The sequence below is a fragment of the Chrysochloris asiatica genome, unplaced genomic scaffold (assembly GCF_000296735.1).
Source record: "Chrysochloris asiatica unplaced genomic scaffold, ChrAsi1.0 scaffold00156, whole genome shotgun sequence".
Taxonomy (NCBI): domain Eukaryota; kingdom Metazoa; phylum Chordata; class Mammalia; order Afrosoricida; family Chrysochloridae; genus Chrysochloris; species Chrysochloris asiatica.
The window spans coordinates 105,058-118,656 of record NW_006408674.1 but is presented as its reverse complement, the minus strand read 5'-3'; the positions used below and the strand labels follow the sequence as shown (position 1 = coordinate 118,656).

Here is a 13,599-nt window from a genome sequence, read left to right as displayed (position 1 = left end):
GTTGAAAGGAACACCATTTTTTGGAATCCCTTGAGGATGCCTGAACTACCATTTCATGTGGTGTAAATTGAAGAGTGCAGAATTCTTCTGGGGAGGGGTTAGAAAGATGGAGACATCACCCTGAGAAGTGTATAAACCTAAATGGAGAGGATATGTTGAGAAACAATAGCTTTACATTTTGCTATTTTTTAAAAAATAAAGGTTTCTCTGATTTTCAAACTACACTTTTTGACTCACCCTCCTAAAGCAGGACAAGAGAGAGAGGGAAACAGGGTGTTATTTTATATGGAAAAGTCAGAGAAGACTGGTCTGATAAGATGACATTCGCTTGTTTGTATTTTGAGGAGAAAGGGTTATGATCACAATCAGTTTATGAAAACAGATTTTTTTTCATCTTCATTTTTCAAGGACATTTTTGTTGGTTGTAGAATTCTAAGGTTTCAGCTTTTTATAGCACCTTTAAAGTATCATTTCATTTTCTGGCTTCCATCTTCAACTGTCAGCCTTACTATTGCTCCATTGAAGATGGTTTCTCTCTCTTTTTTCCCTCTCCACTGGCTGCCTTTAAGACTTCCTCTTTGTCTTTGTCTTAAGAGTTTGAATATGGGTCTGGGTGTGGCTTTCTCTGTATATATCCCTCATGGGGTTTCTAGAGCTGCTTGAATTTGTAACTTACTGTCTTTGGTCTCTTTGGGAAAATTCTCAGCCTTCTCAGCCAGTTATAACTTCAATTATTGTATCTGTCTTATTTTTTATGTTTTTTTGGACAGGGAGGAACTCCAGTTACAATTTTTATCATGTCCCATGTTTCTTCTTTCCTATATTTTCCATCCTTTGATTCCCTCTGATTTGTCTAGAATTTTTTTACTAACTTCTTTTCCATTTCACTAATACTCTACTCTGCTGTTACCAACCTAACATTAAATCCATCCAATTAGTATTTAATGAATATTTTTATTTTCAGTGTTAGTATTTCCCCTCAACAGACTGCCAAAACAACAAACCACTCTGTGTTGAAAGAAGTACAGCCAGAATGCTCCCTGGAAGTCAGGATGACCAGACTTCGTCTCTCATACTTTGGACATATTATCAAGAAGGAGCAATCCCTGGAGAAGGTAAAGTAGAGGGTTGGAAAGGAAGAGGAAAACCCCCAATGAGATGTTTTGTCATAGTGGAGGCAGGGATGGGCTCAAATGTAGCAAAAATTGTGAGGTTGGCCCAGGACCAGGCAGTGTTTCATTCTGTTGGGCATAGGGTTGCTATGAGTCGGTGCTGACTTGATGTCACACAACAACAACAACAACAACAACAACAACAACAGAAGTTGTTGTTCTTCATTATAATAATTTTTAAACTATTTAAAATAATTTAAAAACAATATTACTTTGCCTGAAACTATATAATTTATAAATCTATAAACTATATAATCTATATATCTTAACCCAAAAATATCTCCTGAAGTCTTCTTAAAATCAAACAATAGCTTAGCTAGTAACAAAAAGTCTGCCTTGTACATCATGTTGTTTTAAGGGAAACTCTATACAGGGTTTCTATGAGTCAGAACTGACTCAACAGCGCATAGCAACAACAACATATGGGATCGGATTGACAACTTGAAAGATTAGGTAAGAATCTTAAGGAGCCATGAGTTAATGTTAATGAGGGAAGAACATCTCAGAGAAGAAGAGGAGAAAGGGTGCATACTTCCAAGAATATAACCAATGTCACTAAATGTAGAAACTGTTGAGTTGTATGTTTTATTGTGTTTAATCTCAACAACAACAAAATAAATAAAATTTAAGGAAAAAAGAATTAAAGTCCATGTATGATAACTTCAATATTTGGATAATCTGTGGATCCATTTCTATTATTTATTTTTATTCTCTTAGTCTTTTCTCATTGTCTTATCTTAATGACATGCTTAGGGAATTTTTATTCAATTTCATTGTAACCAAAGAGTATTTAATTTGAATTTATGGCAGACAAAGTAGGACATTAATCCAGACAGCGAATGAGCTGTTCAAAGTAGATTGCAGTTTTTGTGAGAGCGGGTCTATTTTTTTTTTTTTTTTTTCCATTTTCACCCCTGCATGGTGCCTACTAAAGCTTCATCTCCTTGATGGGGCCCCCACAGCCTCAGTATTTGTTGTCTCTGCTCTGTGTGGTGCCAAAAGCTCAGCTAGTCTTTGCAGGCTGTTAGCCACCACTCTTGCTCAGCTTCTTCTCTTTGCCTTCTGTTAGATACCATCAAGTCAGCTTTGTACATAGCGACCCTGTGCTTTACAGAACCAAACATGAGCCAGTCCTGTGCAATCCTCATAACAGCAGGAATGTTTGAATCCATTGTTGTGGTCACTGTGTCAATCCATCTCGTTAAGGGTCTTCCTTGTTTCACTGACCCTCTACTTTATCAAGCATGGGATTAGGTCACTTCAGAGAATTGGTTCCTCCTGATAATGTATCCAAAGTAATCGAGATCTGTCTGCCAGTTTGTCATACTGTGGTGTCTTGCATGTTGCCGTGATGCTAGATCTTTCAAATACCAGCAGGTCACCTGTGGTGGACAGGTTTCAGCAGGGCTGAAGAAGGGTTAAGAAGAAAGGACTGGCAATCTACTTATGAAGAAATTAGCCAATGAACACTTTATATATAGCAACAGAACATTACCTGATACAGTGTTTGGCCCTACATGGTTTACTAACCATCAAGTGAGGAAACGCAACACAGATGGCAGGGTTATCTTATGATGTATCCTTGCTCCCCTGTTTCTGACCCCTCAAGTCTTGGGAACTCTCCAATACTTTCAAACCGATTTTTTTCCTTACATTTTTGTCTAGCTTTAAAAATTGTTCTTGTAAAAAAGTTAACCTGAAACAAGTTACTCTGCCATTGTTGAAAGTTAAAAACCCTCAGCTGTTTATAAATGAAAATATCTTTATTATAATTTACATACAGGTCTTAAGTGAAGAGTTTTGATCAGTTTTGACAAATGCATTACCCATGCAACCCACTTCCCTTTCAAGACAGAACAAATTTCCATCTCCCAGAAAATTCCCATGGGCCTCATTCCTGCCCCTCACACTCCTTCACTCCTCAGCACCTGTTGAGTGTCCCTAAGGACAGCTTACCAGGGCTGTGACCCTACAAAGAGCTGCTTGCATGTCTCACCCAGCACAAAAATCTTTTGTCTTTTCCCTAGATAGCAATGCAAAGAATGCTAATTCTGGAATACTTTGTTGTGCTCTTGAGGAATCTGAACATAGACCAAGTGGCAGTTGTTAGAACAGAACAAAGGAACACTGAAATGGTTAAAATCAGGAAATATATACTCCAGGTTGTATTCTTTCACCTTACTTATTCCGCTTGTATGCCGGGCAAATAATCCGAGAAACTAGATTATATGAAGAAGAACAGGGCATGTGATATGCAGATGATAACAACCTTGCTTGATGGAAATGAAGGGACTTAAAACACTGATGAAGATCAAAGACTAAAGGCTTCAGTATAGGTTGCACCTCAATGTAAATCAAACAAACACAAATCCTCACAACTTGACCAATAAATAATATCATGACAAATGGACAAAAGACTGAAGTTGTCAAAGACTTCATTTAGCTTGGAACCACAATCAACACTCATGGAAACAACAGTCAAGAAATAAAACAGTGTATTTTGCATTAGGCAAATCTGCTGGACAAGTATTTAAGAGCAAGGATACCAGTTTGAGGACTAAGGTGTCCTGACCCAAGCCATGGAATTTTCAATCCCCTCAAATGCATGTGAAAGTTGGACAATGTATGAGGCCAACCATAGAAGAATTGATGCATTTGAATTATAATGCTGGAAAAGAATATTCAAAGTACCACAGACTGCTAGAAGAACAAACAAATCTGTGTTAGATGAAGTACAGCCAGAATGTTCCTTAGAAGTTAGATGGTGAGACTTTGTCTCTCATACTTTGGACATGTTATTAGCAGGGACCAGTCCCCGGAGAAGGACATCATCCTTGGCTAAGTGGAGGGTCAGGAAAAAAGAGGATGACCCCCAAAAAGATGGGTAGACACAATAACAGCAACAATGGGCTCAAGCTCAACAACAATTGTGAGGATGGTGTAAGACCAGGCAGTGTTTTGTTCTGTTGTGTATAAGGTCGCTATGAGTTGGAAACAACTCAATGGCACCTAACAACTCCCTAGAAGTTCCCATTTTTCCCATTTTTAAACTGATTGTACCCATAATCCTCTTTCCGCAAAACAAACAAATCCCTCCAAATCAAGAAAAAGAAACTACATAAAACCTAGTATTTTACTCTATTTACAAACTTTCAGGAACACATCAGCTTAGAGTAGTATCACGGGGTGGGAGGATAGAAACTGTGTCTTTTCCTGCATTCCCTGGTGTTCCATAGAACAGATCTGGTGGGCTCTGAGAAGTGAGACCAGGGCTGCCCACCTACCTATTCACCCTCATCAAGGCAGTAGCTGTAGGGTAGCAGCTGGGCTCTGCTACATTAAGCAAACTTCCCTTGGCTGGATACGTAACACTCAGATATCAGCCTAGGGAAGCTGGAAGCCCTGATTCCTTCCAGTCTGACTGCAGACACAACACAAAGCTCTTTCCCTGTGTTATTTCCTGGGGACCCCTGGGGAGGAAGCCCACCATTCATTTGGCCAAAGCCTCCTTGAAGACTCCAGATTTGTGGGGGCCCAATGTGCTATAGAGAGAGCCTAGCAGTTAACAAGGGCACCACTAGACTGGAAGGAGGAATTTCAACTCCCTTGGTTATCTCCTTCCTCACAGCTGGACACAGCACCCTACATTTTCCTCAAGTGAATGTTCTTCAAAGGTGCTTTCAGGAGCAAGGTGCTAATCTCATGGGACAGGGTGTGGGAAGGCTGCATCAGGGAAGGTTTACAATGGGCCATGTTTTCCTAGGATACTCCCAACTCAGAGACAGCTGAGGAGGGATGGGAAACTTCCTGGCACCTCAGCCTTCTTCCTGTGCCCCCACCCCACTGCACATTCACACATCAAGACCCAACAATCCTGCCCATGGACTCTGCAATCCATCCCTCTCTTCTGAATGCCCAGCAACTGGCTTCTTTTGTCCACACCCTTACTCACCCTGACTAGATCTGTGTAGTAGCTGCCACTGTTATTGCCCCTGTATCTGTCAGTTCCGATAACTTGGTTCCTATTTCTCCCAACAAGCAGGGGACTAGGGAGGTCATCTGCTGAGCAAGCTTCGGAAGGTAGTGCCATGAAGCTGTGAGGACAAGGAGGGGACGCTATGGCTATGTTGGATGTGAAACAGAACCATTGGATGCCTACCAACGTCATCCCCTTCTTTGTTAACAAACCCCAACTTAATAGATACTGAATATTCACAGGCCCTTTTCCAGCTCTCTTGCCATGTATTGATGGATAAGTCTAAGCCAATGATGAGAATTCCATTTCTTTGGCCAATGATTGGCTAAGACTTAGGCATTAGCTGCAACCCAGGCCAACGAGATGCCAGGAGTTGTCTAGAGGGTATATTCTCAGGGAAAGTCTTCATGTTCCAAAGGGGACCCAAGCAGGGGCTTTGTCATTTCTTGCCACAGATGTCATGTGAGAGCTTTATGCTTGGAGTTGTGGCTGCAATCTTAGAAAGCAAGAGAAGCACAGAGGACAGACACCATTGAGTTCTTGAACTAACCAACCCTGGAACAATCCACCTGCTATTCCTGTTATGTGATACAATAAATGACTGTGTTACTCTAGTCATTCTTAGTAAGGTATTCTGTTCATTGCTGCCAAAGCCTTTTATTCAATACTGAGATCATGGATTTGTAGGTGGTTCCAAACTGTGGAGCTGGAGTGGACAAAGCAGGAGGGAGATTCCTGGCAAAGGGAACAAACAGCATATGTGGAGTCAAGGATGATATTTGTGGAATGAAAATATCTTAACTTAGAGGCAGAGTCAAGGCCCTCAAAGTTCAGACAAACTCTTTAATTTTTAGTTATGGAAAAAGATGAAAGAAACAATCTAGGACCTGCCCAGGAATCTGAGGCAAAGCCAAAACTAAAACTCAAGTCACGCAACTCCCAGCCTTGACCACTGCAAGGCCACTTCTTTCTCCGATGCTGAAAACCCACCCTGCCTTTCCTTCTGAACCTCCAGCCTAGGCTACTCCTGCACCTACCACGCTGATGAGCTGAGCCAGGGAGAGCTGCAGACGGATGGGGATGAGCTCGGAGGAGCTGGTGGCTGGGCGGATAAGCTTGTTGTAGCGGGTTTTGTTCAGAAGTTTGTCCATGAGCTTCTCTTCAGCATTAGCCATACGGCAGTCCCCTGGGAAAACACACAATCAGACCTGCTGGGTCCCCATCCAGTTGACCCTCACTGCAGGTGGCTGATAGCAGTGAGGTCAAGGGCTGAGAGAGTCTGGGCTGCAACCACCGGGCCCTGGGGCCTGTCTAAAGCAGTTATGGTGATGGCAGGCCTGGCTTGCTTTCAAACTAAATAGGTCCAAGTCAGAGCACAACACTTTCTCTGCCCTTCCTTTACCTCTTTCTCCTCCTGCTTCCTCTAGCGATGAATGGATCCTATGTTCCAGACATCTGGTCCAAACACTGGCTGTTTATCCTGATCCTTCCTTGGCTTATCAGGTGATCACCAGTCCTGCTTATTTACTTTCCCGTCTCTCAAGTTGCTCCCCCATCTCTCCCACTCCATCCATGGCCCTAGTTCACCAGCCATGCCCTGATCTCTCCATCTCCACTCTGACCCGCTTATGTACAGTGCCACAGCGGTCTTCTTACAACACAAATTGAACCAGGGTCCTTCCCTACCCATAATTCCTCAGAGCTGCAGACAGAGTTAAAGCTTAATGTTTTGGCTTGGCATTCAAGGTCTTTCTCTCCTGGTACCATTTCATCTTCTCTCACCTCTCTACACTTATCCCAGACTCTCTAGGCTCTGGCCATACCTTTCTGCTGGCCTATTGGTGGTTGTATGCTATGGAGTCGGTTCCCACTCATATTGGCCCTGCGTAGGGTTTCCAAGCCTGTAAATCTTTACAGGGACAGAAAGCCTCATCTTTCTCCTATGGAACTACTGGTAGTTTTGAACTACTGATCTTGCGATTAGCAGCCCGACTTGTCTGCATGGTCTCACTTCTAGATTTTGGAGCACATTCTTTCTCCTGCCAAGATTGCCCCCAGTCATCAAATATCTGAGTGTTTTATCTCAGAAACTGTGTTATGGGCAGGGGATCGTGGCAAGAAAATGACCGAAATGCTCCCTGACCTCAGAAGGCTTCCAGTGCCAGAGATTAACCAAACATGAGTTTTGTTTGCAGAGGTGGATATGCAGAGATTGCCTTCACTAAAAAGAATAATGGGCGGGGTGCTACAAAGGCAAGAAGTGACTGGCCTACAAGCTTTCAAGAGGGCGCCTAGATCCAGAGGGTGCGGACAATGGAACAGGGCTGATGAAAGGAGATGGGGATAAGGCTCTTGTGGCACAATAGTGAATAATTGCTATTAGGACTGACTGTGAGGGTTGGACATGTAAAGGTAAACGTTTTGTAACAAAAGGAGGAGAGTGGTTGATTTTGCAGTCCAGGAGTGGAGGTCCCTGGGACCATCAAGGGAGAAGAGTGGAGTGTGGGGGACCTACCCAAAGAAGCAGTAATGCCAGTGATGGAGGCAGAGAGGATGATGTGGAGAGATGGAGTGACTGGGGACTCTGGACTCAGTGAGGAAGAGGGGCTGTGGGCTGACGGCCCAGGGGCAGGCTTGCGGGGTGTACCCTATGGTTGTTTGATGATGCATGGAGGGGAATGTAATCACTCCAATGAAACAAAATACAATAGGATGAATATAAACTTAATGTTCTCCCATGTAAACTATAACATAATTCACATACAAAAAAAAAAACTTTAAAAAGAAGAATACAGGGTGGGGAGCTAAGGGAGGGATCTCCTGGGCTCACACAGGGCATGGAGGAAAGCAAATCTGCTACCTAGAGTCTTTCTCCCAGACTGCCCTGGGCTATCAGAGGGGGTCCTGGGATTGCTCTGCCTAGATTCTGAGCCCTGCCTCTTATAACCTGGACCAATGGAGTTCTGGTGCTGGCGCTATAAGCACTGTGGGTTAATGTGCCAGATTGCAAAGCCGGTTGAACAGCAACGTCAATGGTTCAAACACACCAGCTGCTCCTCTAAAACCCTATACAGAGTCACTATGAGTCAGAACTGACTTGATGTCACTTAAAAGCAACAACAAGTTGTAACCAACACTACAGCACTTAACAATATTGTTCCATAAGACTTAATAGTCTTAAAAAAAAAAAAAAGACTTACGAGTCCTCCCCCTCCCTGCCACAGGCCAGCTGCTTGAATACCCTGAGGCCAGTCTATAGCCTCTGGCTACAGCTGGGTCCTTCCAGTTGTTGTTGTGTGCTGTTGAGTCGGTTCTAACTCAGAGCAACCCTGGACAGGGTTTCCGAGGCTGTAAATCTTGACGGGAGCAGAAAGCCTCATCTTTCTCCCACAGAACAGCTGGTAGTTTCGAACTGCTGACCTTAAGGTTCACAGCCCGATTAGTAACCACTATACTACCAGCGGTCCTTCCAGTAGCCCTTCTTTAATGTATATATTTAGACCAACTCCTCATTTCATAGAGCGGGGTGTGACATGTCCCAAACCAACTGGCATGTCTGAGTCCACTCTGAGACCTGAATCTGCAGCTGTTGGCCTAAGCCTTGCAGTGCTGGGGGAGGTTGGATCCCACATCTGCAGCCTTGGAGTCCTGGGAGGGCACAGCAGCTCTATGGGTTATGGGAGCTCAGGTTGTGGCTGTGAGCCCACCTGAGCTGCCTAGGTGCTCGCCTTTGGCCCTGTCTAGCTTCTCAGGCATTCAGCTCAGTCCAAGGAGCCCTCGTCCATCCTGAAGACCAGCTATGGACTACAAAGTTATAGGGTCCCAGAACCTTACACCATTTAGCCCAACTCTCTATTTCTTAGCTGAGAAATGTAAGACCAAAAAGAGGGAGAAATGTATGAAGGACCATCCCCCCACTTCCCCATCCCACCCCCTACCCAGCAAATGGGTTAGGAAGCCATCCTTCCTCCAGACAGACTCCTCATGCCCTCAACTCACCCTCTGAGGAGACTACAGAGACACTAATGGATAGTGGCTGGAGCTAGACATGTGCTCGCACCTGTGCTTGTGATTGGACATCTGTGCTGAGGTACAATACTTGGGGGATACCTGGGTAGGTGTGGACTGGGCCATACTCCCACCACACAAAAAGGGAGTGGAAATCACAGAACACATCATGTTTAGGCCTTCCAGCCTGCTGTTTTATTCATGTGAGGTCAGCTGGGTTCAAGGAACAAGAGAGAAGCTGACAGGGTGGGTTTGAATGGGTGGAAGCTTCTGGAGCATAGCTGGGGTCACATCCAAGAGATAAAACCGTTAAACCAAGAGGCTACCACTAGGGGTCAGTCGTGACCCAAAGATTCTGATGAGGAATGGGCCGGAGGCTCGCTTTCCAGGACAACCAGGCCTTCTTTGGAAAACTGTTCCCCAGCAGAAAGGGGTGACCATCTGAGAGGTGTGTGCACTTTGAAAAGGCCTATCTCTTGTTTTGGAATACACATTCCAGAAAGTAAAGGACAACAGAATCTTTTTGGCAAGTGAACAACCAGAAGACAGTGATTTTTAGTTGAGGGATATGCTGTGTGTTTTTAACTGAGGAAGGGAATACAAGATTTGTGTTTACTAAAAGGTGTGGTGCTGTGGACCAATGACTGCAAAGTCGTTTTGAATCGAAATGTTGGCAGTTCAAGCTCACCAGACGCTCCTTGGAAACCCTATACAGGGTCACTATGGGTCTGAACCTACTCGACGGCACTTAACAACAACAAAAGGCAGCTGTGGATTAAAAAAAAAAAAAAAAGCTGAGGTTTTCTTTTTTATAACAAGCTCACCATATACTATCAGTGCTTCTTCAACTGTGTGTAAGAATCACCCGGATGCAGATTCCCAGGCCCACTTCCAAAGATTCTGACTTAGCCCAGGAATCTGTATCAAGTGATTCTTATGCAGGCTGCTCCAGAACCACATTTATAACATTGTAACTGGCTTACACATCATGGGAGTCCCCAAATATGCAGACATGGCATACCAGCCCCATGGAACAGATGGGCAAACAGATCGAGAATGTGGAAAGGAATGAGACAGGCTCATTCAGCAAGCAGAGGTCCCTCCCACCCCTGCTTTAAAACCTCGCTGTGGGTCGGAACCGACTCGACAGCACTTCACAACAACAACTCTAGGAAGATGGCAGTCCTGCTGTGGCCCTGTGGGTTAATGTGCCAGATTGCAAAGCCGGTTGAATTGCAAGGTCGTAGGTTAAAGCTTACCAGCTAGCTGCTCCTTGGAAACCCCATACAGGGTCGCTATGGGTCGGAATTAACTCGAAGGCACTTAACAACAACAGCAGTAGGAAGATGAACCAGAATTCTCTGGAGGTGGACTAGAGCTAAGAGAACAATCTAGAAAGAGAGCTGAAAAGACCTCAAAGGTCAGGTGAGGTAACCGAGGCCCACAAAGGGCCACCCTCACAACATCTGGACACTGTTTAGAAAAGGATTGAGTGGATCTCCCTCCCAGGTGTCAGAGTGGTTGGGTAACCAGAGGGGGTGGTGCCCCAAAGTGTGTTTTCTGCAAGATCTGCCCCTAAAACTGCAAAACATTCCACAGCTGGCGATTTGGGTGAGCTTTTCCTCTGGGTAAGTTTCCCCACGGTGTTGACGGAGACCTCTTTTTTTTAAGCTGAGGAGAGGGGTTGCTCTGCACCGACATCTGCAAGGACAGGTTACAGGCTGCGCTGTTCTCACTTTTCAAGTCAAGTGGCCTCGCAGGCGAGGAAGGTGCCTCGGCCCGGTCGGGATGGTAGTTCAAGCCTTCAAGCTTCCCCCTTCGCGCTGGAGGTGAGTGGAGCTGCCTGCAAGCTGGAGTCACCCACAGGCCAGGTACCCACGTTAAAGGCATTCGGCATGGAGCGAAGAGAGGAGAGGTGATGCCCACCCCAGACCTCGCAGATCCACCCATCCTGGCCGGGACCCCCCACACTTCCACCTGGCTGGGACAACCTCGAGACAATCTCCCGCGCGCGCAGGGAGCCCTCCCTCCCTTCCACCTGTGGTCAGTTCAGCCCCGTTCAGCCCGACTCCCAGCGCCCCACCCTTCGAAAACAACTCACCGCGCCGGGAAAGGGCAACCAGGGAGAAAAGAACCAGGGCGTGCGCACTCCTCATAGCGAGCGGGAGCCGGGGAGCAGCCGCGGCGAGCTCAGCTGTTTGACCACCCCAGCACCAGCAAGCCGAGAGCTAGCGAGCCAACGCCTGTCCGGCTCTCTAAGGTCTGGACGCGTGGCGTGGCGGAAACTAGGACCCCGCGGAGAGTTCAGCCTCGCCCCGCGGGGGCAACAGCTGTGAGCCCCGCCCACCCGGGTGGGGGCGGGGCCGACGCTCCTGAGGTGGGGCTGGCCTCGCCCCCTAAGGACCCCCAGTTATTCCTCCGACGGTCGTCTGCTTGTCTTGGTACTTTGTCACAGTCTCTGGCCTTCCGACAGTTCTCGAAGGTAAACCACAGGACAGCTCCTACAACGGGTGAAATTGAGGCCTCTAGGGAGGCAGACTCGTGCGCAGGATCCCCCTTCTGTCCCAGGAAGTGTAGTATTCCAGCTGAGCAAGACATGGCCTGCTGAACTCGAAACTCAAGAGACCTTTTGGAAAATAAATAATAATCTCAAAAAGAAAAGGGTCCTCAGGGGAGGAAGCCTGTGTGAGGGGGCCCTGCTGTCTGCAGACATTGGAAGCAGGGCACTTAGGAAAAGTGTGGGAGATTTCGGACAGAGAAATAGCTCAGGGTCCCTGTATCCAGACTAGGGAAGGGAACAGAGTTACAAGGAGAGGCCAAATTACAATTTGGGAAGGGCACAGAATTACAATTACAGGCCGAAGTTCGCCTGTTGTGTCGTCAGCTCTGAGCCCTATATCCTGGGCTGTTCAGAAGCAGCTGATCTTTGCCATCACGTTGGGGGATGATGAACCTCACAGGTTTGACGTCAGGGCAGCAGCACCTCAGACCTGATCCTAACTCTTCTCTCAATCAGGATCCAACAGAGCCTCTGCTGGGATTCGCCCCACATGGGACTGACTGCCTTTCTCTCTCCCTCCAGCCCCTAACCCTTACCAGTCTCAGGACTGGAATGTGCACGTTTAACCGCGGAAAGCCTGAGGAGGGACTCCTGATTTTGTGTTCATATTGTCTTTTCTAAGGAGCTCTGATAGCATAGTGGTTACGAATTGGGCTGTGATCCTTAAGGTCAGCAGTTTGAAACTACCAGCGCCTCCGCGGGAGGAAGATGAGGTTTTCTGCTCCTGTAAAGATTTACAGCCTCGGAAACCCTGTACAGGGTCGCTATGGGTCGGAACCGACTCGATGGCATACTTAACAACAGCAACAACAACATTGTCTTTTCCAATGTCTTTATAGGGGCAGATTGCTGGGTCCTTTTTCCTGAGTAGCAGTTGGTGGGTTCAAACTGCCAACCTGGTTAGCAGTAAAGCACTTAACCACTGTGCCACAAGGACTCTTCTGGTATGCCGAATACTGGGTGGTCCCTAAAGTTATCCATGTCCTAATCCTCAGTATCTGCAGATGTGATTAAATGAAGCATTGAGATTATTTTGCATTATTCAGGTGGACATGATGTAATCGCAAGGGCCCTGATAAGAGAGCCACAGGAGGACAGGAGATCCGAGTATGAGACTGCAATGTGAAGGCAGAAACCAAGGAGAATATCAAAGCTTCTCTAGAAGCAGGAAGAGGTAAGAACAGAGTCTCCCCTGGATCTTCCAGCGGACATCCCTGCCACGACTATGGTTTTAGGCCCATAAAACTGATGATAGACTTTAGACTTCCAGAACTGTAAGAGAATACATTTGTGTGTGTGTATTTTAATGTTTTATTGTGAATTATATGATAGTTTACATGGGAGAACTTTAGTTTTACATTCATTCCATCTTATATCATCTCACTGCCATGGTTCCAATCCCCTCCATGCATCATCAACCACCCAAAGTGTATATCCCAGAAACCCACCCCCTACACTTCCCCCTCCTCCCCCCGTTTTCGGCCCACAGTCCCTTTCCCTCTTTGGGTCAAAGTCCCCAGTCGCTTCATCACACCATATCATCATCTCTGTCTCTATCTCAGGCATCTCTGTTTCTCTGGGCAGGGTCCCGCTCTCGGCTCTTCTCCGTTGATTGTCCCAGACGCCATCGCTCCTATCCTGGAGAATTAATCACTCCCTTTCTTGCTACAAAACCTCCACCTCTGCATTTCCAATCCTCATAATCCGTCCTGAAAAGCATTACTCACTACAGTATCACGAGTTACCCATCTGTATTTCCTTTCATCAGCTCCGCCAAGACAGATTGAATAGTACCTACTGGAGCTTCTGCCTTCCGCCATGCTCCCTAGCACCAGGTTCCCTCTTGAAAGCTTGTAAGCCAGTCACTTCTTGCCTTTGTAGTC

General features: G+C 46.0%; 1 protein-coding gene across 1 annotated transcript in view; it reads right to left on the bottom strand.

Annotated features, from left to right (window-relative positions):
- The window catches only part of CHRNB4 (cholinergic receptor, nicotinic, beta 4 (neuronal)), a 29,403-nt gene extending 18,091 nt beyond the window's left edge, over window positions 1–11,312 (bottom strand). The window contains 2 exon segments of the mRNA XM_006870937.1: window positions 6,186–6,334; window positions 11,258–11,312. Coding sequence (XP_006870999.1) covers window positions 6,186–6,334; window positions 11,258–11,312 — 204 coding nt within the window.
- Between the last annotated feature and the right edge of the window lie 2,287 nt (window positions 11,313–13,599).